We start from the raw sequence: 25,398 nt of genomic DNA, 5'->3' as shown, positions 1-25,398 counted from the left end.
CAAGTCTGTACGAATGTTAAACAAGGGCAGTGATGTGCTGGATCAAATTCTGGAGACTGGAAAAATGGCTAAAGATATGAAGGGGATTGGATATGGCCTGGAACCCACATCAGAAGAGAAGGTAGCAAATCTGAGAATAAGTTTGTTCCCTCAGAGAAAAGAACAGAATTCAAGGTGACAAATAAGATGTTCCAACAAGGTGTCAAACATGTGTACCCTCAGATACCTTATGTGTATCCTCAAGTGAGGAGTGGGAGAAACTCTAGCTGGAGATGTCATCACTATGGTAGGTTTGGACATATAAGGCCCTAATGTTACAAATTGTTTGGGTTTCCCAGACCAAGTAATAGATATTATGTGAACTATCAGCCTGACCAACGGAGACAAGAGTGGAAACCAAAAGGAGGTATACATGCTCTTATTGCTCGACAAATGACTGGGGTAAAGAATCTTCTCTTAGGGTATCCTCAGAAGAAGATTGGTATTTTGATAGTGGATGTTCTAGACATATGACTGGGGTAAAGAATCTTCTTGATAAAGTCAAACCTCGTACTACCAGCTATGTAACTTTTGGAGATGGTGCTAAAGGGAAAATCAAAGGATCAGGAAAGTTGGTCAGCTCTGGGTCACCTGGGCTAGATGATGTTCTGCTAGTGGAAGGGCTAACTGCAAATTTGATAAGTATAAGTTAACTATGTGATCAAGATCTTGACGTGTCTTTTAACAAAACTGCTTGCAGGGTTACTGATAGCAATGGTGAAGTAGTTATGAGAGGAACTCGTTCAAAGGACAATTGTTACATGTGGGCATCTCAAGACAAAGCAATGTCTTCAAAGTGCTTGTCAATAGTTAAGGAGAAGGTTATTATATGGCATCAAAAACTGGGTCATTTGAACCCCAAAGGCATGAAGATGATCATTTCAACTGAGGCCATCAGGGGACTGCCCAAGCTAAAAATAAAATAAGATAGAATATGTGGTGAGTGTCAGGTTGGCAAACAAACTAAGGCATCTCATAAGAAACTTCAGCAAGTTCCTACATCCAGAACTCTTGAATTACTACACATGGATCTTTTGGGCCCAATGCAAGTGTAGAGCCTAGGAGGAAAAATGTATGCATTTGTTTGTGTTGATGACTTCTCTAGATACACTTGGGTAAATTTTATTGCAGAAAAATCAGATACCTTCAGTGTATTTAAAGAGCTGTGTCAGCAAATTCAAAGGGAGAAAGGTTATGGTATTGTAAGAATTCGCAGTGATCATGGGAAAGAATTTGAAAATGGCAAGTTCTCTGAATATTGCTCAGATGAAGGTATTAATCACGAATTCTCAGCTCCCATCACACCTCAACAAAATGGGGTGGTTGAAAGGAAGAACAGAACCATTCAAGAATCTGCAAGAGTCATGTTGATTGCAAAGAAGTTACCTCTGCATTTCTGGGCTGAAGCTATGAGTACTGCTTGTTATATTCATAATAGAGTGACTATCCGATCAGGAACTTCCTCCACTCTTTATGAGTTATGGAAAGGGAAGAAGCCCACAGTAAGCTACTTTCATGTATTTGGCAGTAAATGCTATATTTTGGCAGACAGAGAGCCAAGGAGAAAGCTTGATCCTAAAAGTGATGAAGGCATCTTTCTTGGATATTCAACCAACAGTAGAGCCTACAGGGTCTACAACAATAGATCCAGAACTATGATGGAGTCAATAAATGTAGTGATAGATGATAGCCTAGGAGAGTTGAAAAATATTGAAGAGGATGAAGATGATACTCCTTTCCAGTCAGATGATGGTTATCCAAATGTGTCCGACACCAGGTCCAACAATGAGGCTGACAACAATACTGAGAATCTGAATTCAGGGAATAGAATACCCTCCATTAGGATTCAGAAGAATCATCCCAAGGAGAACTGAAGGTGTGAAAAACGATTAGAAGGGGGGAGGGTTGAATAGCGTTTTCAAGATAAAGCTTCCACCTTAAAGATTTAAAGTAAATCTTTTCGGTTTCTCTAAGATAGATGGTGCAGCGGATAAAGATAGAGAGAAGAGAGAAGCACACAAGTATTTTATCCTGGTTCACTTGATAAATCCCTCAAGCTAATCCAGTCCACCCGTTAAGGTGATTTCTTCCTTCTTAGAATGAAGGCAATCCACTAATCAGATAATAGTTACAACTGCACTTGAAACCTACAAGTGACTAACAATTACACTGACTTAGCTCACACTAAGATTCACTCTCTTAGTCTTCTTTAGGATCCGATCAACCTTGATCTCCTAAAGGAATCACCACTAAGATTCACTCTCTTAGTCTTCTTAAGGATACTGACCTACCCGGTCCCTTAAGGAAAATCAAACAACTGTTTGAGGTTGGTGTTTACAAAGGTTTGCTTCTAAATAAGCTGAGTGTAAACTAAATAAGAACAGATGAAGAAAGTAGAGGCTTGAATCTTTTCTTGTATTGCAGCTCTTGGTTTCTCTCTCTCATTTCTTTCTTCTTTTCTTCAACCTTTTATAGTCCAAGGTGCAAAGGATATTTCTGTTGAGAGAATATGACCGTTGGAGGGCATTTCTGGAACTTCCAGAACCTGCTGTGGCTGAACCTTGGTAGGTAGGCTTGTCAGAATAGTACACTGCTCTTGTACTTCTTGATAGAGACATTTGCCTTTAACCAATGACATCTGATCAGAGTTATGCTTCGTGTTGGAACTTGTGAAGCTTGGTGATCAGAGTCAGAGGGATGCTTGGATCCTCTAACCTTCGTAACTTCTGCTTCTGGACCTTCAGAGCTTCTGGACCTTCAGAGCCTCTGGTCCCTCAGAGCTTCTGGTCTTCAGATCTTCTGATCCTCAGATCTTCTGATCCTCTGATCTTCTGATCCTCTGATCCTCAGATCCTCTGATCCTCAGATCCTCGGATCCTCTGATCTTCAGATCCTCTGATCCTCTGATCCTCAGATCTTCTGATCTTCAGAACTTCTGACGAATATATCTACTGGTGTCAGAATCAGAACTTGTTTGTCAAAACACTCAAGACAAACATTAGAGTATCATAGTTGTTCATCCACAAATAAATACTTGTTATCATCAAAACATAGAGTTGTACCACATGACCAAATCTTGATCTTACAATCTCCCCCTTTTTGATGATGACAAAACCATGTATTTTGATGAACAACTCTAAACAAATAAACTGAATACACTCAGAGTATAAGGTATCAGAGTTAAAACTTATCCTGATGTGTATAGTTTATCTTGCTCCTTCTGAATCCAAGACTCGTGCTTGATTCTGAGCTAAGCTCCCCCTGAATCTAATACTTAATATCAACGTTAGTAATATCTAGATTCTGAGCTAAATAATATAGGAGTTGTCAAGATACTATAAGTTCTCCCCCTTTTTGTCATAAGCAAAAAGAATGAAGGTGGAAAGAAAAAAAAAATAGTAAGAGCATAAGACGAAATACTCCCCCTCAGAAGGAATACCAAGGGATACTTGGCTGCTGATTAGTATATCTTCTTATGAGAGCAGAAGTGTCAAAGTCCAGAGGTTCTGGTGACATCTCCATTCTGGAAAAAATTCCATCTTCAGATGCTTCAGAATGAGAAGCTATGAACCTACTCTTCTTCTGATGACGCAAGTCAGAAGTTGTAGTAGCATCTTCTGATGTTGTTGCTTCTGGTTTGACAAGTTCTGAGTCTTTGTTTCTATCTGAAACAGTCATGCTCATCTCTACAAGCTTTTTCAGCTAGCTTTGACTTGACCAAATCTTACTCTACTGATGCCTCCAAGATTAACTTCACCTTCAGGTTCAAGTTTTGGATCTTGGGACATATGCCTTTCTCCCATCATGTGTTGCCTGCATCCACTGTCCAGGTTCCATGGTTGGAGTTTCGATGGACCTATTGAAGATATCTGCAACATATATAATCTTATCCCTAGGTACCCACTTTCTGGGTCCTTTCTTGTTAGTTAGCCCAGAAGTTCTGACAAATTTGGGTCTTTCAACAGGATAATATAAAGGAATTTGAGCATGATATTTTGACATAGAGAAAGTTCCTTTCTTAAGAGATGATGGAGCAACTGCAGAAGGTTTAGAATGACCAATGCCATATATTCCATTTCTGCTTACGCCATAGATCATTGAAGCCATTAAGCTTCTGTCTACGCTTTTAGCCAGGAATCTTTGAAAAAAAATTTCATACTTAGATTCATGCTTACTATCAGAGGCATCGCAGGAAATAACTTCTTCTAACTTAGCAATTTGATTCTTAAGCACAGAGTTAGAATTAACTAAAGCATGGTTATCATTTTTCAAATCAGATATGATTTTCTCATGTTCAGAAGGAGTTTTAGAAACAGCAGATAAGTTCTTTTTCAGCTTCTTATGCTTAGACAACAAAGAGTTATACTTATCCATGATATCAGACAAAGCATGTTTCAGTTCAGAGGTTGAGAAAGAAGCGAATACCTCATTTTCATCGTCAGAGTCTGGCTCTTCCTCTGATGCAGATTCAGCGTTAGTTGCATCTTTTGACTCTGCTTCTTTGTCTTTGACAATAGCCATGAGTCCTTGAACTTCACCATCAGAGTCAACATCCTCTGATTCTGATTCATCAAAAGTCACCATCAGACTTTTCTTTGGTTTGAAATGCTTCTTTGACTTTTCGTCCTTTGATGAACCTTTGTATTTTCTCTGCCTGTGCTTCCAGATGCCGTTGAGCTTTCTGGATATCAGAGTCAGCTCATCTTCATCAGAATCTTCTGATACTTCTTCAGATTCTTCTGCTTCAGCTTGGAGAGCTTTTGACTTCTCAGATTTAGCCTTCTCAGAGCGCTTCAGCTCATGGCATTTCAGTATGCTGATGAGTTCTTCTAAACTCATATGCTCAACATCTCTTGTAAGCTCTATTGAAGTCACTAAAGGCATCCAGCTTTCAGGAAGACTTCTGATGACCCTTATGACATGATCTTTTGTAGTGTAGCTTTTGTTGAGAGGTCTTATTCCAGCTACGAGCAACTGAAATCTGGAAAACATATCCTCAATGGATTCGTCAGGTTCCATTTGGAAGGATTCATACTGCTTGATCAGAGACAACGCCTTTGTCTCTTTCACCTTTTTGTTTCCTTCATGTGTCATCTTTAAGGAATCAAGGATACACTTAGCGGAATCACGATCAGTAATTTTCACATATTCTTCATATGAAATGGCACTTTGCAGAATAGCTCTTGATCGGTGATGATCTCTGAACTCCTTCTTTTGATCTTCACTCATCTTCTCCCTTGGGATCTTTACACCATGTTTATCAACAGGAGGGGTGTAACCATCAACAACAAAATCCCAGAGATCAGGATCAAAGCCAAGAAAGAAGCTCTTGATTCTGTCTTTCCAGAAATCAAATCTCTGACCATCAAAGATAGGTGGTCTTGCACTGTATTGATATTTGCTTGTAGTAGTGGTGGAATCCATGAGTTTTTCACACTGGCCCGGATCTACTGAACACTGTTAAGTGTGGTAATCAGAACTTGTGCTCTGATACCAAATGAAGGTGTGAAAAACGACTAGAAGGGGGGTTGAATAGCGTTTTCAAGATAAAGCTTCCACCTTAAAGATTTAAAGTAAATCTTTTCGGTTTCTCTAAGATAGATGGTGCAGCGGATAAAGATAGAGAGAAGAGAGAAGCACACAAGTATTTTATCCTGGTTCACTTGATAAATCCCTCAAGCTAATCCAGTCCACCCGTTAAGGTGATTTCTTCCTTCTTAGAATGAAGGCAATCCACTAATCAGATAATAGTTACAACTGCACTTGAAACCTACAAGTGACTAACAATTACACTGACTTAGCTCACACTAAGATTCACTCTCTTAGTCTTCTCTAGGATCCGATCAACCTTGATCTCCTAAAGGAATCACCACTAAGATTCACTCTCTTAGTCTTCTTAAGGATACTGACCTACCCGGTCCCTTAAGGAAAATCAAACAACTGTTTGAGGTTGGTGTTTACAAAGGTTTGCTTCTAAATAAGCTGAGTGTAAACTAAATAAGAACAGATGAAGAAAGTAGAGGCTTGAATCTTTTCTTGTATTGCAGCTCTTGGTTTCTCTCTCTCATTTCTTTCTTCTTTTCTTCAACCTTTTATAGTCCAAGGTGCAAAGGATATTTCTGTTGAGAGAATATGACCGTTGGAGGGCATTTCTGGAACTTCCAGAACCTGCTGTGGCTGAACCTTGGTAGGTAGGCTTGTCAGAATAGTACACTGCTCTTGTACTTCTTGATAGAGACATTTGCCTTTAACCAATGACATCTGATCAGAGTTATGCTTCGTGTTGGAACTTGTGAAGCTTGGTGATCAGAGTCAGAGGGATGCTTGGATCCTCTAACCTTCGTAACTTCTGCTTCTGGACCTTCAGAGCTTCTGGACCTTCAGAGCCTCTGGTCCCTCAGAGCTTCTGGTCTTCAGATCTTCTGATCCTCAGATCTTCTGATCCTCTGATCTTCTGATCCTCTGATCCTCAGATCCTCGGATCCTCTGATCTTCAGATCCTCTGATCCTCAGATCCTCTGATCCTCAAATCTTCTGATCTTCAGAACTTCTGACGAATATATCTACTGGTGTCAGAATCAGAACCTGTTTGTCAAAACACTCAAGACAAACATTAGAGTATCATAGTTGTTCATCCACAAATAAATACTTGTTATCATCAAAACATAAAGTTGTACCACATGACCAAATCTTGATCTTACAAGAACATCATTGGAGACTTGCATGAAGGGGTTACCACTAGATCAAGAGAAGTTATTGCAAATAGCTGTTTCATTTCCAAGATTGAACCCAAAAATATCAAAGAAGCTCTTGCTGATGAATTCTGGATAAATGCAATGTAAGATGAACTTGGTCAATTCAAGAGAAATGAAGTATAGGAACTAGTACCAAGACCAGAAGGCGTAAATGTGATTGGTACAAAGTGGATCTATAGGAATAAATCTGATGAACATGGGGCGGTGACCAGAAACAAAGCATGTTTGGTGGCTCAAGGATACACACAGATAGAAGGAGTAGACTTTGATGAAACATTTGCTCCAGTTGCTCGCTTGGAGTCTATCAGATTACTTCTAGGAGTGGCTTGTTTGTTCAAATTCAGATTATTTCAAATGGATGTGAAAAGTGCTTTTCTGAATGGATATCTGAATGAGGAAGTGTTTGTGGAACAACCAAAAGGGTTCATTGATCCATATTTTCCAGAACATGTCTACAGAATGAAAAAGGCCTTGTATGGCCTGAAACAAGCACCAAGGGCTTGGTATGAAAGGCTCACAGATTTTCTGGTTGGAAATGGATATGATAAAGGGGGTATTGACAAAACTCTGTTTGTGAAGAAGGATAAAGACAAGTTCATGATAGCCCAGATCTATGTTGATGATATAGTATTTGGCGGGATGTCTGACCAGATGGTAGATCATTTTGTGGAACAAATGAAGTCAGAATTTGAAATGAGTCTAGTGGGAGAGTTAAACTACTTTCTGGGTCTACAAGTAAAGCAAATGGAAGACACAATGTTCATATCTCAGAGTAAGTATGCCAAAGAATTGGTAAAGAAGTTTGGCTTAGAAGGTGCTTCACACAAAAGGACACTAGCTGCAACTCATGTTAAGCTTACTAAAGATGAGCAAGGGGTTGATGTGGACCAAAGTCTGTACAGAAGTATGATATGGAGTCTCCTTTATCTCACAGCAAGCAGGCCTGACATAGCATTTGCAGTAGGAGTTTGTGCCAGATATCAAGCCTCACCCAAGAGCAGTCATCTGATTCAAGTTAAGAGGATCATTAAATACATAAGTGGTACTTGTGAGTATGGGATTCTGTATTCTCACACCACTAATTCTTCCTTGGTTGGGTATTATGATGTTGATTAGGCTGGAAATGTTGATGATAGGAAAAGCACCTCTGGAGGTTGCTTCTTTCTGGGAAATAATCTCATATCATGGTTTAGTAAGAAACAGAATTGTGTGTCATTATCAACAGCTGAAGCTGAGTATATAGCAGCAGGAAGTGGGTGCACACAATTAATCTGGATGAAACAGATGCTCAAAGAGTACAACATCTTGCAAGACATCATGACGCTATATTGTGATAATCTGAGTGCTATCAACATCTCCAAGAATCCTATTCAACATAGTAGGACTAAATACATTGATATCCGGCATCACTTTATCAGGTAACTGGTAGAAGAAAAGGTCATCTTACTTGAACATGTGGATACTGAGGCACAGCTGGCAGATATTTTTACTAAGGCTTTAGATGCGGTGAAATTTGAGAAATTAAGGAGTGAATTGGGGTGTGTTTGTCAACAGAGTTATAGCAGTTAATGACATGTCGGAGTGGTAACAGCTATAATCCATCCTACTTAAACCTCACAATCCGTGCAGAGGAACCACTCACACTTATCTTGAAACTTCCTCCAATCGCTCGTGCTCAAGGGGATCATGCTTTTCAAATTTCTCTCCATTCTACATTCCAAATTAGCAGTTTCTTTGTCTCATTTCAAGTATCTACCAACATGTCTCAGGAATCTGGCAAGCAAAGCGCTCCTGGTCTTGTTCCTGTGAAGAATGCTCATGGTGTTAGATTTCTTGGTTTGAAATCTCCGTCCTCCCACTCCACTAGGGTTACTCGATCTTCCTCTGGAATTGCTGCTCAATCATCTTCCCCAGGACACTCTCCCACTCCTAAAAAGATGCGAACCAAGCAAGTTGTGACAAAGAAGAAGACTCTCCGTTTCTCTCCACCACAGGACACCTCTCCAATCAGTGAGTCAGATACTGAAAATGTGGCTGATATTCCTGATCTAGACATTGTGCATGCTGAAGATTTGCTGGATCTTGCAAGTGCAAGGGTTTCTGAACCTCCGGTTCAATCAAATGTGGAGAAATCCACTTCCTTCTCTGAAGACTCTGTCGATGTTCACGATGATGCTCCTCCTATGAAGAAATCAGTAATCAAGACTGGCTCTGCTAAAGCGCCTCCGGAAACTTCCTCCAGGAAAGGGAAAGAGCATGTAATCCTTGATTCTGATGGCGATACTTCTGATGATGTTGATGTGACTGTGAAGAATATAGAAAGCAGGTTGAGGAAGAAGATGAAACACGCAACACCGGTCAAGTCAACTATAAGGACCCCTAAGGACTCCAAAGCTGCTGGCTCTGTAAGGAAAAGCAAAGGCGAGACAACAAGCAAAGGAAAAGGGTTGAATGTTTCAAACAAGAAGAGGAAGCATGTCTCTGACCATGAGTCAGATCAAGATGGTGAACCAACCATGCCTGACATCTCTACAACTACAAGGAAGAGGGTTAAGGGTAAACGAGTTCCCATGAATGTTGCTGATGTCCCTTTGGACAATGTTTCTTTCCACTATGCAGATAATGCTCAGAGATGGAAGTTTGTCTCCCATAGACGCATTGCTATAGAGAGGGAGTTGAGTGAGGAGGCCTTGGAATTCAAGGAGATCATTGATCTCCTCAGTAAAGCTGAGTTGATGAAGACTGTCAAAGGTATTGGCAGGTGTTATGAGAAACTTGTGAGGGAGTTTATTGTCAACATTTCCTCTGACTATGATGATGCAGGGTCTGCTGAGTTTCACAAGGTTTTTTTCAGGGGAAAGTGTGTGCATTTATCTCCAGTTGTGATCAATGAATTTCTGGGAAGGTCTACCACAGCTGTTGCTGAGGGGGAGTCTGACCTCAATGAGATTGCTAAGGTTATCTCTGGCAAGCAAGTGATGCAGTGGCCCAAAAAGGGTTTGTTACCATCTGGGAAGCTAACTGCCAAGTTTACTGTGTTGAGCAAAATTGGTGCTGCAAATTGGCTTGCAACAAATCATACTTCTGGAATTACTATCCCTCTGGCCAAGTTAATCTTCTGGATAGGTACTGGGGCTATGATGGATTTTGGACAACATGTGTTTGAGCATACCTTCAAACATGTTGGTTCCTATGCTGTGAAATTGTCAATCATGTTCCCATGTCTCATTACTGAGTTGATTCTTCAGCAACATCCTAGCATCTTGCAGGCTGATGAAGCCCCCAGTAAGAAAGGATTGCCTCTGAATTTTGACTATAGACTGTTTGCTGGGACACATGTGCCAAACATTGTGTTAAATGCTCCCAAGGATGCTCCTAGTGCTAGTGGAACCAAGGGCGTGACTAGTACTGGCAAAGATGACATCTTGGCAGAACTGAAGGAAATTTCCAAGACTCTTCAAGCCACCATTCAAGCTAGCAAGGTCAGGAAGCATAATGTGGATCAGCTCATCAAAATGCTTGCTGCACCAGCTGATGATGAGGTGAGTGATCCTGCTGATGATGAGGATGCTGAGGCAGACTTGGATGAGGAGGATGATGATGAGGCACTGTCAGATGATGACAATGTGGAGGAGGAAGGAGAATATCCTACTGATGCTGATTCAACTTCTGAAAGCACTTCTGAGTAGGTTGTCTTGTTTTTCTCCTGGTTTGCTCTGTTTGGTAGTATTTTGTCTGCCCTTGGGCTGTTTCATTTGACTACCGGTTTGTAATAATTATGTACTTTGCCACACTCTGCTGATTGCTCTGGTCTGCTTTTATGGAACTTGGTTATTTTTCTACTGTCCTTTACCAAATTCTGCTAATAAGGGGGAGTAGTATGCATGTGGTGTGATATATGTGATGTATGTGTGCTTCATTGTTTGAAGTTGGTGTTATGGGCATGTAGCTGCTGAAAATAACTATGATGCTAGGAAATGCTCTGTGTGCTGCATGTTATTCAAGTTGTTGTGCATGATTTAGGGTAGCACATTGTTATTAGCTAAAATTTGACAAAGGGGGAGATTGTTGTTCCTTTGTCTTGGATTGTCTAAATTTTAGCTAAGTGGTTTTGTGCTAGTTGTGGGACTCGATGTTGTAACATCTTGGCTGTCACATATGTCCCTGTGGGCCTGCTGTGCTTGTTTAAGAGCTGTCTTTCAGAAGCGTTGGATTGATCATGTGGTCAACAAGATAGGAATTGTTATAAGGCTTCTGTGCGCTGCATGATGGATTGATTGAGTATGATCAAATTGATTTCAGTAGATTTGATCTAATGGTTATTTGTGGAAGGTTTATCTTTTGTTCAAATCTTAGTAATAAGAGATTTGTTGCTGATTAAATAAGATTGACTTCCTGATTATGTTATGGACTCTTTGTTACTCAAGCCCATTGAAGACAATGCCTGAGGAACTACTATATATGAAGACCAAGACCTAGCTGTTAGGTGACGATTTTTAGCTGATAAGAAGTTAGGGTTTTCTTGTGAGTTCATACTGTGTTCTTGTGTGTAACTCTCTTAGCAGCTTTCACAGAATCTTGTTAGGTTGAGAGTAGTTTGAGTGTTTGTTTGATCGTATGATCTGTCTTCACTGTGCTTGTAAGGGATCAATTACTGTGGCAGTAATTGTGTGAGAAAGTGAGAGGGACTCTCATACTTAGGGGGAGGACTAAGTAATAAGACACTATAGAAATAGGGAAAGGGGCTATGAATAGGGCCTATTCATCTAAGACCTTGTGTACTTGATTATCTGATATAGTGGATTATCTTTCTCGGGCTGAAGCCCTCCAGACGTAGGTGATTTTGCACCGAACTGGGTTAACATTCATGTGTGTTTTGTTGCTGTTACTGTTACTTTCTGTCAAACTGTTTTCTGATTGTAATATGTGCTACAAGATGTCTTAGACATCGTGTGAAACATCTGTCCCTCGGTGTGCCAGAATTTCAGGGTGGAAAAGTTTTTTGTGGGCCCCGTCTGTCAGTTTTCCATTTTGTAACACTTTCCTGGGTAACCAAATACTTGTGAACAGTGTTTTCCACACATAATCACACCCCTCCCTTTTCTTTCCTGTCCTTTTCAACCCAACCAAACACAGTGTAAGTGATTCAATAAATAATCACAGTCACGAAAAGCGATAGGGTTTTAGCCCCCAAGGTTTATTAATGACAGGCGGGGCGATATTTGGAGATTGTGACTGTCGAACAAAGAGAACGATGGTACAGTTCTAGTGCCACTTTTTTGGAACATAAGTTTGGTGATGCAAAGGAAATGAAAGGTTAGGAACTGTCCGAAGAACTATTTAGCAAATAATGATAATAATATTAACATTTAAAATTAATAAAAGAAAATGTTAATTAAATTCATGAATGTTAATTCAATTACAACATGTGTATTTTTTATTGGTACACATTAATTCAGGTATCACACATAAATTTAACTTAGGTACCACACCAACAACAACTCTCTTAATCCCATTATTTAAGTTTTTTATTTTTGACTCAACATGTACAGATTTAGGCTTTGAGCCATTAACTCAATATCCTAACTAACTAGTTATTCAGTTTTAGCTTTTTAACATCTACTACTTCTATTTCTCAGTTCTTTTGATTAATTTATATCTAGACCTAGTATTAAAAGTGACATCACCCATTGTCTAAAAAAGAAGTATTTCCAAGAAGAAAAAAAACAACTGACATCACCCCACGAACCACTCAAGATTAAAATCTTTAAGATGTCACGTATGAATTATTGAGGATCAAAGCGAAAAATTTCTCGCTTGTAAATCTTGGCTTAGTTTCATTTAGAAAAGAAGAAAATTTCAAATAACAAATAATTCAAACAAAGCCTTAAGTTGTGGATTGAATAATTTGATAACATTTATTTGTGACAGCTGGATAGTCTTTAAGAGAGGAGACAGAAGTCTTATTTGAAGGGTACTCAAGATATATATCTACAATTCCACAAACTAATCGGTAATTGGTGGATCGTGAGCCTCTTTGGATACTCATTATAGAGAGCATTTATTTTAGCTTTTCTGCTATAAAAAATATTAGATGAGTTTTAATAAGTACTTTTTAATCTGCAATTAAATAGTAGGTTTCATTTATAACGCTGGGCATGAACATTTTTGTTAGATTAAAGCTTGACAACCGATCAAAAGAATGTTAGTATATTTACTTTGGAACATAGAGTGAACTGAATTTTTCTTATAAACTAAGATGAAAATCTGTTTACATTACTCTCAATATCCAAACACACGCTAATTAAATCAACTTTTGATCAAAAGTTCTCTCCAAACATAAGTCTTTGAATACTTCCTTTGACTTTTCCATATATGGATATATTAGTCAAAGTCTTGCCCGCTCTGGTAGACTAAATATCCTTTGATGTTGCACTGAAAGCTAACATTTGGATTTTCTCATTGCCATTTCACCTTCCATGATTAATTAGTCGTTGTCCTTTGGTAGCCTCGTCACAACACATCAATATATAGACTTGTATATCATTATGTCAGAAACTTGCCAGGCTTTGAAATTCTATCATAAGTCATTTTGTAAATGTTTGACTTGACTCCAGCAGGTAGCCAATATTCAACTTACACAATGAAGCAAGAAAATGTCATAAATTAATATAAATGTATGAAAAGAGGACACCTTATACCATTAGAATTTGTGTCATGTGATATCCTTTATAAAAATTTATTCATCCATAACTTTAGTTAATGCTACTTTAGAAAAAAATACACTTTAGTTAATGTTAACACTCCTCACGGAATGACCGTATATCTGGAGCATGAAAGATCACAAAGTTATATTTTATAAAAATGTATGTCCTAGAATAACTACTATGTTTTAGCATTCATTTTTTTAGTAATGATACTTTCATTTGATGTACTGAGATATACAAATATTGTAAGCATCTAAATTTTTCTCTCCATTTTTTTCTTCTACCATACATATCTTACTTATCTCTTCTCTTTATAACTCTGAGTGTTTATTGGATGTTTGCACGATATGCAATTATACAAATCAATTTTCCCATTTTTTTTAGAACAATTGCGGGTGTAGCTGATTCTAGAAGTTTAAACTTCAGCAGGTGGCCCAATAATAAATTTAGAATTGACTGGTACCATTTTAAATTTTCCTATATAAGAAGCTTGCCAAGTTTGAGATACCCAAGTATTACATAAAAAATGGATGTGGCCAAGTTACAAGATTCTGATGATAAGAAAGAAGATGAAGTTGTACTTCCTGGGTTTAGATTTCACCCAACAGATGAAGAGCTTGTGGGGTTTTATCTGAGGCGAAAGGTGGAGAAGAAGCCTCTTCGTATTGAACTCATCAAACAGATTGACATCTATAAATATGATCCATGGGATCTTCCAAGTAAGATCTTCTTCCTTTTTAACTTATGTTAGTACTCCAACATACATATACTCTTTCTACTTCTGAGATAAGTAATGACTTTCATGAAGATAAATTGATGTAGATGAATAAAATGATAAATGAAACATAGAAGAGCTAGCATAATAATCTCAAAGCAAGCACGTACATCAAGGAGAGGAGGAATATAAACTTACCAAACCTTGATTATATATGACAAGTACTAGTATCTCTTTTGTTAGAATCAATTATGACATTTGGAAGTTACTCACTAAAGTTTCTTCCTAAAATTAATTTTGGCTTCATAATAAATTGCAAAATAATATATCCAAACATGCACAAATTAATTAGATGATTGAATTGTTATTTTAACATTTTGTAAAGTTTTCATGTGAAGATTTAGAAAATCAGCTTCATTAATGTGTTATTGATCAATACCATATAAACTCAAAAGGAAGACACAAATTTGGTATGCATGATATTATGTACCTCATGTTCAAATTCTAGGCTAGCAAGATGCAACTCTTTCCATTTTTAATTAACATATATGATTCATAGTAATGATGCTTCTACATTCCATTTTTTCATTTAGCTCTCCCTTCTAATCATATTCAATCATGAATTACATCAATTACTCATTTTTCTTCTCTTCTTTTCACTTTGGGTGTATTGAGTTCTATTGGGTGCGTACAATTTGTGGATGTCTACAAGTAATTTTCCTTTTACATACAATTTCTATCTCAAACATTTTTTTTGGTTTGCTGTTAATGTAAATATGAAGAAGTGAGTGCAGTGGGGGAGAAAGAATGGTACTTCTTCTGCATGAGAGGAAGAAAATACAGGAACAGCATAAGGCCTAACAGGGTAACAGGGTCTGGATTCTGGAAAGCCACTGGGATAGACAAGCCTATATACTCTGTTAAAGAACCCCATGATCAATGCATTGGCCTCAAGAAATCCTTGGTGTACTACAGAGGAAGTGCAGGGAAAGGAACCAAAACTGATTGGATGATGCATGAGTTTCGTCTTCCACCCAATGGGAAAATAACAAGCAAAAATCTACAAGCTAATGATAGCAACGATGTTCATGAAGCAGTAAGTGATCAAATTATGTATATGTTTATCCTTGTTTTTGTTAATGTTCTTGCATTATTATCAATGCGTGTTTGAGTCAACGTTATCAGAATTGATTTTAAGAAAATTGATTATAGTAAAAGTAAGTTGAAAGTGAACTAATTCATATTTGATATGTTTATTATAAAAGTGATTTTTATAAGGTAATATTTTGAAATGCAGTTATAGAATCTCACAATTAATTACGTCATTTCAGAAGCCGCTCTATGTAACTTCTTTGTAGATTTGGCTATGGGAATAAAATCAAGAACATTAGTTTTAACACCCCCTCTATTAATCTCACACTCTCTTTTTGCACTAAAATGACTCAACTACCCTTAAAATTTAACTTTATTCCAAACATATCCCTTTTCACACTCATCTCACGATTTTTTTTACTGCTACGTTTCACACTTAATATGTGTGAAAACATTTCACACTTTGTAAGTGTGATCCGAGGTATGTACATTATCTTTTCACTTTCTTCCTTTCGTTTTGTATTTCACACTAGTGTGAAATGAAAATTTTAAAAAATAAAATATTAAAAATTGAAAATAAAATTCTCAATCGTTGGTCCATTCACACTCCTGAGTGTGAAATTAAATTGTGTTTCACACTCTTGAGTGTGAATTACAAGTGTTTTACAGAAGGTCAAACTCAAGTTTCCTAGACACAGAACCGGAACAGTTTCACACCCTTGAGTGTGAAATTAAATTGTGTTTCACACTCTTGAGTATGAATTACAAGTGATTTACAAAAGGTCAAGATCTAGTTTCCTAGACACCAAAGCAACTAAACATCAGTTTCACACCCTTGAGAGTGAAATTAAATTGTGTTTCACGCTCTTGAGTCTGAAATGAAAATTTTAAAAAATAAAATATTTAAAATTGAAAATAAAAATTTCAACAATTGGTCCATTCACACTCTTGAGTGTGAAACTGAATTGTGTTTCACACCCTTGCGTGTGAAACACAATTGTGTGAATCGAGGTATGTTCATTCTCTCTTCACCTTCTTCCTTTCGTTTTAAGCGTTTAAAATGTTTCACAGTTAATAAGTGTGAAAATACTATTTAACACTTTGATTATCTCTTTATACTAGAGGGTATTAAGGAAATTTAGAAAATAAAAGAGGGTGTGAAATTATCTCTTTAAGTCAATTGTTAAATATCTATTATCTATATAACCACCTAAAAGTTATTCTAGTGAATGAATATTGATTCTAAAACTAGAACCAAACACACACTTAGTCTGTCTTAAACTTCTCTTTTGTTGTCTTAAAATCGATAAGATTTGTTAATGAGTATAAAAGTAAAACCATCTAGAAGACTAAGTAAAGACAAATCTAGAGATAACATATTCAAATGATTACAACATTGCTGAGATTCTTGGTTAGAAACTTGTTCATATCTATTCAAGATGACCCTATACGTCTATATATATATACTCTTTTATGCAATATTCTAAAGTCAGTTGCACGTTTATTGGACCTCAAAAAAAGGGTGACAATGATATAAAAAAAATAGAATAAGGCATATAAGTCAATGTATTTACTAAATAACCAAATTGGCTCATTTTGGTTGGCTTGGTTAATTAAGTCTTTCAAAAGACTCTGACCTTAATAAAGCAAAACTTGCTTCACTAAAAGATAGACTCTGGTGTCTTAGAAACTTCTATGATACATAATACATGTACATACATGAAAATATCCAGAAAATTTAGCTATATATATATATATATAGCTATATAGCTAAAACCATTTATGTGTTAGAGAAGTAATATAAAACCATTCATGTAACTCTTATCTAATAGCTTAAACTTTTGGGATAATTTGTTGCTTGATATTGTACTTTTATAGAAAATTAAATTTAAACAATTTGCTTTTTAGCTGAAAAAAATATATATGTACTAGAAATATCTTTTCAATAAAATATAGTAGTAAAGTAAGATTCCTAATGATTTCAAAAAAAAAAGGTGTAAGATTCCTAAACTATCACTAGTAGTAATTACATAAGTACAATTTATTAAAAGTGATAAATTTCATAAAAATATATTGTTTTGTTTAAATATTACTTCTAGTCTGATTTGGGTCTGCTGACATTTCATAGGTCATTGGTCAGTCAAGCTTTTTTGGATTGGATGAATGGGATTTAAGAGAAAAGAAAGGAGAAAATAATGAATTACAATTTACACCGTCATTTAATCAAGTATTATTAAATTTCTAAAGAAGTTCACAGTAACTATTTCAAAATTAATTTTTTGATGTGTTTATACTTTATAAATCATCACTGGTTAATTATGTTGAAACTGAACCTTACTGTACAAATTAATTACCTTGGTTTGGTTGAGTCTGTTTATCTATTCAATTTCCTTGGACCACCCATGAGTTATTGGTTGAGGAAGCACATGTTTGATTCACCTTAAGTAATATCCTAAATTCGAGTATTATCACAAAGTGTGGATGTTCAACCCTATAAAAATCTGATAGTGTTTGTGGCTTTGAATCTATGAAACCACATTTATGTGTCTTTTTGTTTCTATGTCATTTATGTGCATTGCAGGAAGTGTGGACTCTATGCAGAATACTCAAAAGAATCCCATCTTACAAGAAGTACACACCTAATTTGAAAAATTCAGTCATCAAGCCAAACTACCCCACTAACTCTTCAAGTTCTACGACTTGCAGCTACTTGACATTCACAGACTCATCAGTCATTAATCAACAAATTGAAAGGAAACCAGTTATTGGACAAGTTGATGAAAGGAACCACTTATTATGTCCAAGTCAATTAAACAATGCAGCACAGGCTCCCACAACTTTGTCTCACTCAAGTTTTTGGAATCAGAATGTGGATGAATATGCATTTGCAAATGATGAGAACTGGGATGATCTCAGATCTGTGGTTCAGTTTGCCACTAATCCATCCAACGGTTTATGACTGTATATAATCTAACAGGGTTTAAACATTTTAATGTGATATTCATATACTACCATAACACTAATTAATATTGTATGAACAGGTTGCAGGATCATTATTTATACTCATCCCTCTAGCTACAAAAACTATTCAACTCCTCAATATTTGTATTTTATGATACTCCATCCCACACGTCTCAAGAAAGCTCAGCTATATTCTTTGATTAAATCATATATATCAGTTCAAATTAACCGGTCAGCTCGTTGTATTACATTTACACCAGAAAAATGCACTCAATTTCAAGGCAGTTCATGACACAGCTTGATAAGGAAACTGATGGAATGAAATCAATAAAGTTTACACGCTCATCCAACAAAATGGCATAATTACATTTCCTAAACTTGAGAATTTCTCTATGTTGTATACGTTTTGTTAACATCATGGCTGATGGAAAGAGTTTGCTCCTTGTTCATGCTGATGATTGGTACCTGGCTGGCTAATCACAGGAATGTCTGTGCTGTTTCCATCAGTTTCGGCTGCTACTTCCCTTACATCAGCTATTCTGGCCTCCGTTGCCTGAATATCACTCCATTCGTTGTCCCCAACCGGCTGAATATTCACCTGATCTGTTGCCATGTGGACTACATTCTCTGCAGGAGCTGGGATTGCTCTAGAAACGCTTAGGCATGCTTTATCCACATTCTCTTCTGTAGGGTCAACATGCTTTGTATCTGAGCATGACTCTTTCTTCTCAAAAACTTGAGTTGTATCAATGTGTTGCCTGTTAACAAGAGATACATATGACCTCAGCGAACTCATAAAAATTACAAATAAACCATCAAAAAATTCCTTTCACTTACCTGTTTCCCATTATATAATATTGGCTTAAATAAATTTTTAGTCCTCCGCTTTACATTCAGATTTGGTTTTAATCGCTACCATCTAATTTTTATGGTTTTAGTCCCAACTTTTACAAATGATTTTAGTTTCAGCCCCCATTGTTAACATATCATGGTTAACTAGTGATGTAGCTAACGAAGGTCCACATCATTATTGTCACGTGTTCAAAGTAATTCTACACTGCCAATTTTGCTGCCAAGTCAGATTTGATAGCTAACTCTTTTAATAAAAAAAATCACTGCCACATGAAACCTCTCAAGTTTAATTGTGTGGCATCATGAAGCCTCTGTCAATATAAAAAGTTCTCACCCTAAAATGGGGGACTAAACTTATTTAAACATATAATATTTCCATCCTCATATTCGGGTTAGGAGGCAAAAGAAAAGCAAAGTAGTCACCGAATCTAATTAACAAAATTTAATGCAAGGGCTAACGAAATAAGATGCTTAACCTTTGAAGTTGTGCTTTTAGCATGTTCACATACGCAACAAGCTCCTGCTTCTCCTTTATTGCAGCTGATTCTCTCTGTTCAGCTTCCTTTAACCTTGCTTCAGCATTTGCCTCCGCGACCCTAACCTTTTCTTCAGCCCGAACAACAGTTGCTTCTAAGATCACACCATTCTCTCTAGCTTTTGCCAGTTCAGAACGCCACATATTTGCCTCCAGAATAGCATCATCTCTCTGCTTAATTAACTGTTCTCTTTCTTTGTTTAAGCTCATAATCTTTTCTTCAGACTCTTTGAACTACAAAAAATGATTCAAGACAAATTTAACGTTCCAAGGCAGTTTCATTGCAAGTAATAAATATAGCAAAAGTTACGGGTTCAATTGTCCCAAGCAGTTTACCAAGAATCACTTACATTTCCATCAGCCAAAAATTATTTTCAAATGAAACAGTATAATAGCATACCTTCAGTGCAGACACCTCCTGCTGCTTCTCAGCATCTTTTTTCAAACGCTCAACTTCTGCACAAGCAATTCTCCGATGCTCATCAATAGTGTACGCAGCAGATGCTGCTGCCTCAGCAGCTTCAGCAGTCTCAGATAATTTATCTGCTATATCTTTTATGGTAGAATCCCGTGCACGAAGGTCTCGAGCCAAATTCTGTAGCTCCTCATCTTTAACCCTGAGTGTTTCCTGTAGAGTACAGCAGCATCATTAAAACCAAATCCAAAACAATAAAGAAACACAAAAGTCAAAGAAGTCAATACAAATATTCCTTGTCAAATTAAAAAAATTCCTCCCCCTTCATTTCCTTTAGTTCTTGTAAGCAAGTGAACATAAATCAGAAATCTGAACAAGGTCATATTTCTATAACAAGGAAAGCCATATTTCTTTTGTTTAATACATGACACACAAAGAAGCCTTGTCATAATTCAGCATTTGATGTGTTATACAATAAATATGAAAATCAAATTCATAGCACTACACAATCAAAATTCTTAAGATTAAATTTTCAAGCTAGTAATCATCCAATTAAGGGTGCGTTTGAATAAGTTTGGAAAATGTAAAATTATAATAGACTTCTTTTTCTCACAGTTTGAGTACCTTACATCCGTCATACAAAATTGAAGATGCAACTACAGGATTCAAGCAGGGTGGATAAAATGGAGGAATGCTTCAAGCTAAATCTATGATAGAAAAGTCCCACTCTAAACTCCCAGCTATAAGATATGCAACGTGGCATGGGATTGAATGTTTTGTAGTAAACAAACAACAAGAAAGGAAACTCTTTTCATGGACGACTAATAACAAAAGACAAGATGGGAATAGGAATATAATCATTAGAGACAAAGTTCAGTTAACTCCCATTCAAAAAAATTGGGAAAGCCCTGTTTTTCGGTGGTTTGAGCCAGAGCATGTGACGAGAAGGCCTGAATAAACACCAGTGAAAATGGTTGATCAAATGGACGATTGTCCACTCAGTAGAGGTTGAGGTAGACCAAAAAACTATAGGTCAACTATAAAGAGATTTGATTTAGATGTAAATAGTCTATCTTCGAACTTAATATATGACTAGAACTTAATATGTGAAGATGATATGGTTCGACCCTCAATTACAATGGTCTATCAGAGGAAATGAAAGGGAGGTGTCGGGGAAAATAACCCGACACCCTCAATGTGAGTAGGAGAGTTAGTTGTTAGTTGTAACTGAATTGTATTTTGTAACATAATATTGTCCTAGCTTGTCGTAATTAGTTAAGATAACTATTAGAAGAGGAAATAACTACCCAGATGATATAAAATAGAAACAGGGAAAAGGGTAGAGGTTAGGACATCAGTTGGTAGTTGTGGAGAGGATTGGACTCTTGAAAGTTGAAATCCAGGGGATATTCTTTCTTTGTATTCTTTCCTCCTCTGTTTCCCAAGTTGGAGAATCAGAGTGTTCTTCAATAACATTCATTTTCTTCTTCCATTTCTTTCTTTATTAACCAGTTCTTAACGGAAGATCATAGCTGCTAACACGTAGAATGAGACATGTCTGCCCCTTTTCTTCATTAAGATTAAATTCATTAATACTCCAATACCCTTCTCCCTTCTCCTAAACCCCAGTTAATGATGAAGCTAAGAGTTGATTCCAAGGTGCAGGGAGTAATTGTACTAACTCAAATATATTTTGTACCTAAAGCATGAGGAACAAATTATGGAAGTGCAAAGATGCCAAATCTTTACAAAATCTAACAGATCAAGAAGCCATAAAATGACTCCTCCAAAGTTCAAACAAAAAGGAATCAAGGGAGAAACCAAATGGTGTAACTAGAGCCAGGTTTTAGAAGAAAATACATAATAAGCACAATGAGATTAAAGTCAAGGTATATCAACAAGATAACAAGAAGAGAGAGAGAGAGAGAGAGAGAGAGAGAACTAACTACAACTCTGCTGTGCCATCAGAGAAGTTGAATAATACATTGAGCATACAGAAAGAGAGAATAAACAAGAGCTAGACTGTACCTTCATGATTGTTAAATCATCCATAGGGCCATCCGTAGTCCTATTTGGCATCATTCCCAGAGCATTTCGCAAAGAAATCTGCATTGCTGCTTCAATTTCTTTAGAACATTCCGAGGCTGTTGAATTAGCTGCAGCAACAACAGTTGCAACAGTTCCTAATTTTGTAGAACCATTCCCACTTAAGGAATTTACAGCTTCTATATGGGCTTTTAGAACCAACTGAGTTGCACTGATGTCAGATGAGAAAATCAATCAGACAAGGAAATAATTACAAACTATCAGGCAATAAATCATGCAATAGAAAGAAACAGTCAAGTAATAATAGAAATTGATCCATTATAGTGGATGGCTAAAACACCAGATAATAGAATAAATAATAAATAATAGTAAGAGGAGCAATACTCTGCAGGTCTCTCTTACCAAGCAAAGGCCTATTCCTAATATAAATCAAATTGTTCATAGCAGTTAATAAATTATCAAGGGAAGATACTGCATATTGAATCTCTAGTAATGTTAAACAGGAAATAACCGCCGGATTTTTGAAAACAAACTTTTGCACGATATTAGTAAATTGATGGTAAAAAAATACAAAAATTAAGGTTCAAGCATGTAGCTACACCTCTGTAAACATCTTCTAAATTAATGCTTTCCAAATATAAAAGAATCTTACCATTGGGTTCTTCATTTTGGGTATCACACACGTACCGGGTATGTATCCGGGACCGGTACTCGTTGGGTACTTATAAATACGTACCGGATATGTACTGAAATAAATTTTCAAATAAAATAATTTGGGTACTGCTTGGATACCTTTTGGGTACACGTTCACCAAAACTATTTTTTTTATCCGGTTTATTCCTTTAATGTATACAAAAATGAAGCTTCTACTTGTATCACACATAAAAACCTTGATACCCTACCCTTTGCATCATGCACAGATCTCAATTTCTCTGATATGCTTATATTTTAACTTTTTTGTGAAGTTTTTTTTGCGAGCGTGTTGAAAATATAATCTCTTTAAATATATATAACATAACTGACTCGCCCCTTAGTTTTTATTTTTTAATCTCGTACTCCTATCTGTATTCGTTCCCGATACCGCTATAATACCCGTATTAGTGTGGTACATGAATATATTGCACAACAATATGAAGTATACAATAAGAAAAGGTAATGTTCCATGGAACTTGGCCCAAAGAGATAGAGGTAAAGGGAGAAGAAAGTGCGGGATTACAAAAACTCACTGCAAAGTTGACACCCATGCTCGAGCTGCACCAGGAGTCTCCGCGCAAAGGAAGTAATCCTTTTTCTGTGGTGTCCCAATATCTAATAGAGACAGTTAAGAAGTAACAGGCACAAATGCTGCATGGTGCCCCAATATCAAATTATGTCCATCTAATTTGTCAGCAATTAATGATTCGTAAGTGCTAAAACCTAAAAGTGATAGAAATGACAAAAAAGGATACAAATGCAGCAGCCATCATACTTTGGTAGCCCACTGTAATGAAAACAAATAAAGGAATACCGCATCAAATGAGTATCAAAAAATAAAATTCAGCCAGCAAATTACATAAGTCTTACTGGAAAAACAAGCTCATATTAGAAAACATCAGTCTTACTGGAAATTCACAGGAGAAACAGTGATAGTGCTATTTGCATCAAATACAATTGTCCCCTTAACAGCTGGCTCATTTCTCCTTAACCTAAAGCGCGGAAAAACAACATAGAAGATTAGTAGCCAAAGAGCTACACTTTTCCCTTCACAATACAGAAAAAAATACAAACACCTACTTGTATTCCATTCTCCCAGTTGTTGGATCCAAGATCACCCAACGCTCGTTCCATTTTCTCAGCTGTAAACAGAAAAACAATTTTTTACATGAGCAAGCCAAAGAAGAAGCATCAGGGCATTTTCTAAAAGCATCAATTATGGCACTCCCGTAACAAAAATAAGATTGAATGTTCAAATGATCACAAAACCCATATCACATTGAAATTGTGGGATAATCCAGAACTTCCAACATGTAATAAAAATTGAAAAAAGAAGAAGGAACAAGTAAAGGGTAGCAATGAAACAACAACATAACACCATATCAATCATCAAACTGAGAAACAAGAGATACCCAGATAGAGAAAACATAAAAAAAGTGCAAGTTACATACAGTTTCAGATCTTTTGAGAAGTGGTCCCTGCAACAAGTTTCTACCAGAAGCGGAAGCTAGCTGACGCTTGATCTTCTCCAAACTATTCTCTGTGTTTTCAGCAGCTTGCTGTAACATTGAAATTCAGCTCAGTATTATTAACACCGTTTCAGAGAGAGAGAGAGAGAGAGAGAGAGGAGTTACCGGAGAAGCCATGGGCGCAGATCAACGTTGTCGGAATCTCCAAACCCAAGGGTTTTTGGTGATGTTTCTCTAGATTTGTGTTTTTTTATTTTTCATGGAACATTTGATAAAAAAAAAACATCATTTTTTATAAAGTGAAATGAAATTGTTTAATGGGAAAGAATGGTAGGTAAATTTGGTAATGCTGACTTGCAGTTGGAGTTGCTTTGATTGGCTCACTCTCATGATTATATTAGATTAGATTATCAAACTAGCTACCATTTGAATTTGATAAATATTTAACTTCAAAAAAAAAAGAATTTGATAAAATTTTTTTTGTCATCCCAATTATGTGTAATTTAATTTTCACAACAAAGATTATTTAAGAACGTTTATAAAACTTTGTGGTATGTTCAAGTATGACAGTAAGCAAGGTTGTCAGACTCGAGAGTCTACGCAAACTCGTTTTGGGAGGTAAACTCGTTTTGTCGAGTTAACTCGTAGACTCGTAAGAGTCTACCAAAATAAAAACCTTAATAAAACCTGTCATGATGTATAAAGAATACATACTATAACCACCAAGGAGACATTAACCAAATAAATTCAACTTCATAATAAAGCTCTTTCTCTTGGCTTCAAGCGTGTGGTTTTCGAATCTGATTGCCAAGTACTCGTTAATGCATGGCATAGGATGGACAAGGAAATTTCTTATTTTGCTTCTGTTATTCATGACTACAAGATTTTAGCTTCTTATTTTGAGTCTTTTGCTTTCAATTTTGTTAGGAGGAAGGTAATCAATCAGCTGATTTTGTTTCAAAGTTGGCTTATGATTATTCCAATGTTGACTGGGTGGAGAATGCTCCCCCGAGTTTAATTGCATTCATTCAGGCGGATGTATTAGGTTCTTTGAATTCTTAATATAATTTCGCTTCCACTAAAAAAAAAAACCTTCATATTAAAGCAAAGTTCAATAAA

At 36.6% G+C, this 25,398-nt stretch overlaps 3 protein-coding genes across 4 annotated transcripts; 2 read left to right on the top strand and 1 right to left on the bottom strand.

Moving 5' to 3' along the window:
* The first annotated feature begins 8,362 nt into the window (after window positions 1–8,362).
* Window positions 8,363–10,483, top strand: LOC130710081 (uncharacterized). Its single transcript, XM_057559266.1, has one exon. It carries the CDS (start codon window positions 8,363–8,365, stop codon window positions 10,481–10,483), a length of 2,121 nt encoding a protein of 706 aa, XP_057415249.1.
* Window positions 10,484–14,007: 3,524 nt separating this feature from the next.
* Window positions 14,008–18,306, top strand: LOC130733250 (transcription factor JUNGBRUNNEN 1-like). 2 transcript variants are annotated; one of them, XM_057585381.1, is made up of 3 exons: window positions 14,008–14,220; window positions 15,002–15,312; window positions 17,890–18,306. In XM_057585381.1, exons 1-3 carry the CDS (start codon window positions 14,028–14,030, stop codon window positions 18,265–18,267), a joined length of 882 nt encoding a protein of 293 aa, XP_057441364.1. In that variant the 5' UTR covers window positions 14,008–14,027; the 3' UTR covers window positions 18,268–18,306. The 2 variants fall into 2 exon arrangements, with proteins under 2 accessions (XP_057441364.1, XP_057441363.1); XM_057585380.1 differs by having other exon boundaries at window positions 14,009–14,220; window positions 14,999–15,312.
* Window positions 18,307–18,440: 134 nt separating this feature from the next.
* Window positions 18,441–24,599, bottom strand: LOC130733249 (uncharacterized). Its single transcript, XM_057585379.1, has 10 exons — window positions 24,445–24,599; window positions 24,262–24,369; window positions 23,891–23,952; window positions 23,719–23,802; window positions 23,566–23,597; window positions 23,344–23,425; window positions 22,100–22,328; window positions 20,057–20,284; window positions 19,598–19,890; window positions 18,441–19,027 (listed from the first exon to the last, which is right to left on the bottom strand). The coding sequence occupies exons 1-10, from the start codon at window positions 24,454–24,456 to the stop codon at window positions 18,685–18,687; spliced, it is 1,473 nt and encodes a 490-aa protein (XP_057441362.1). The 5' UTR covers window positions 24,457–24,599; the 3' UTR covers window positions 18,441–18,684.
* Between the last annotated feature and the right edge of the window lie 799 nt (window positions 24,600–25,398).

This window comes from Lotus japonicus, chromosome 1 (assembly GCF_012489685.1).
Source record: "Lotus japonicus ecotype B-129 chromosome 1, LjGifu_v1.2".
Classification (NCBI taxonomy): domain Eukaryota; kingdom Viridiplantae; phylum Streptophyta; class Magnoliopsida; order Fabales; family Fabaceae; genus Lotus; species Lotus japonicus.
The sequence above is the reverse complement of the archived record's forward strand: the minus strand, read 5'-3'. Positions and strand labels throughout refer to the sequence as shown.

Excerpts from the sequence above, each read along its gene's own strand:
- LOC130710081 (XM_057559266.1), top strand. The coding sequence starts at position 8,363 with ATGACATGTCGGAGTGGTAACAGCTATAATCCATCCTACTTAAACCTC.
- LOC130733250 (XM_057585380.1), top strand. The coding sequence starts at position 14,028 with ATGGATGTGGCCAAGTTACAAGATTCTGATGATAAGAAAGAAGATGAA. Across the intron at positions 14,221-14,998 it reads TGATCCATGGGATCTTCCAA|AAGTGAGTGCAGTGGGGGAG; the intron begins GTAAGATCTTCT and ends GTAAATATGAAG. Across the intron at positions 15,313-17,889 it reads GCAACGATGTTCATGAAGCA|GAAGTGTGGACTCTATGCAG; the intron begins GTAAGTGATCAA and ends TGTGCATTGCAG.
- LOC130733249 (XM_057585379.1), bottom strand. Across the intron at positions 22,329-23,343 it reads GCATGGGTGTCAACTTTGCA|TGCAACTCAGTTGGTTCTAA; the intron begins GTGAGTTTTTGT and ends ATCTGACATCAG. Across the intron at positions 19,028-19,597 it reads CTAAAAGCACAACTTCAAAG|GCAACACATTGATACAACTC; the intron begins GTTAAGCATCTT and ends TCTTGTTAACAG.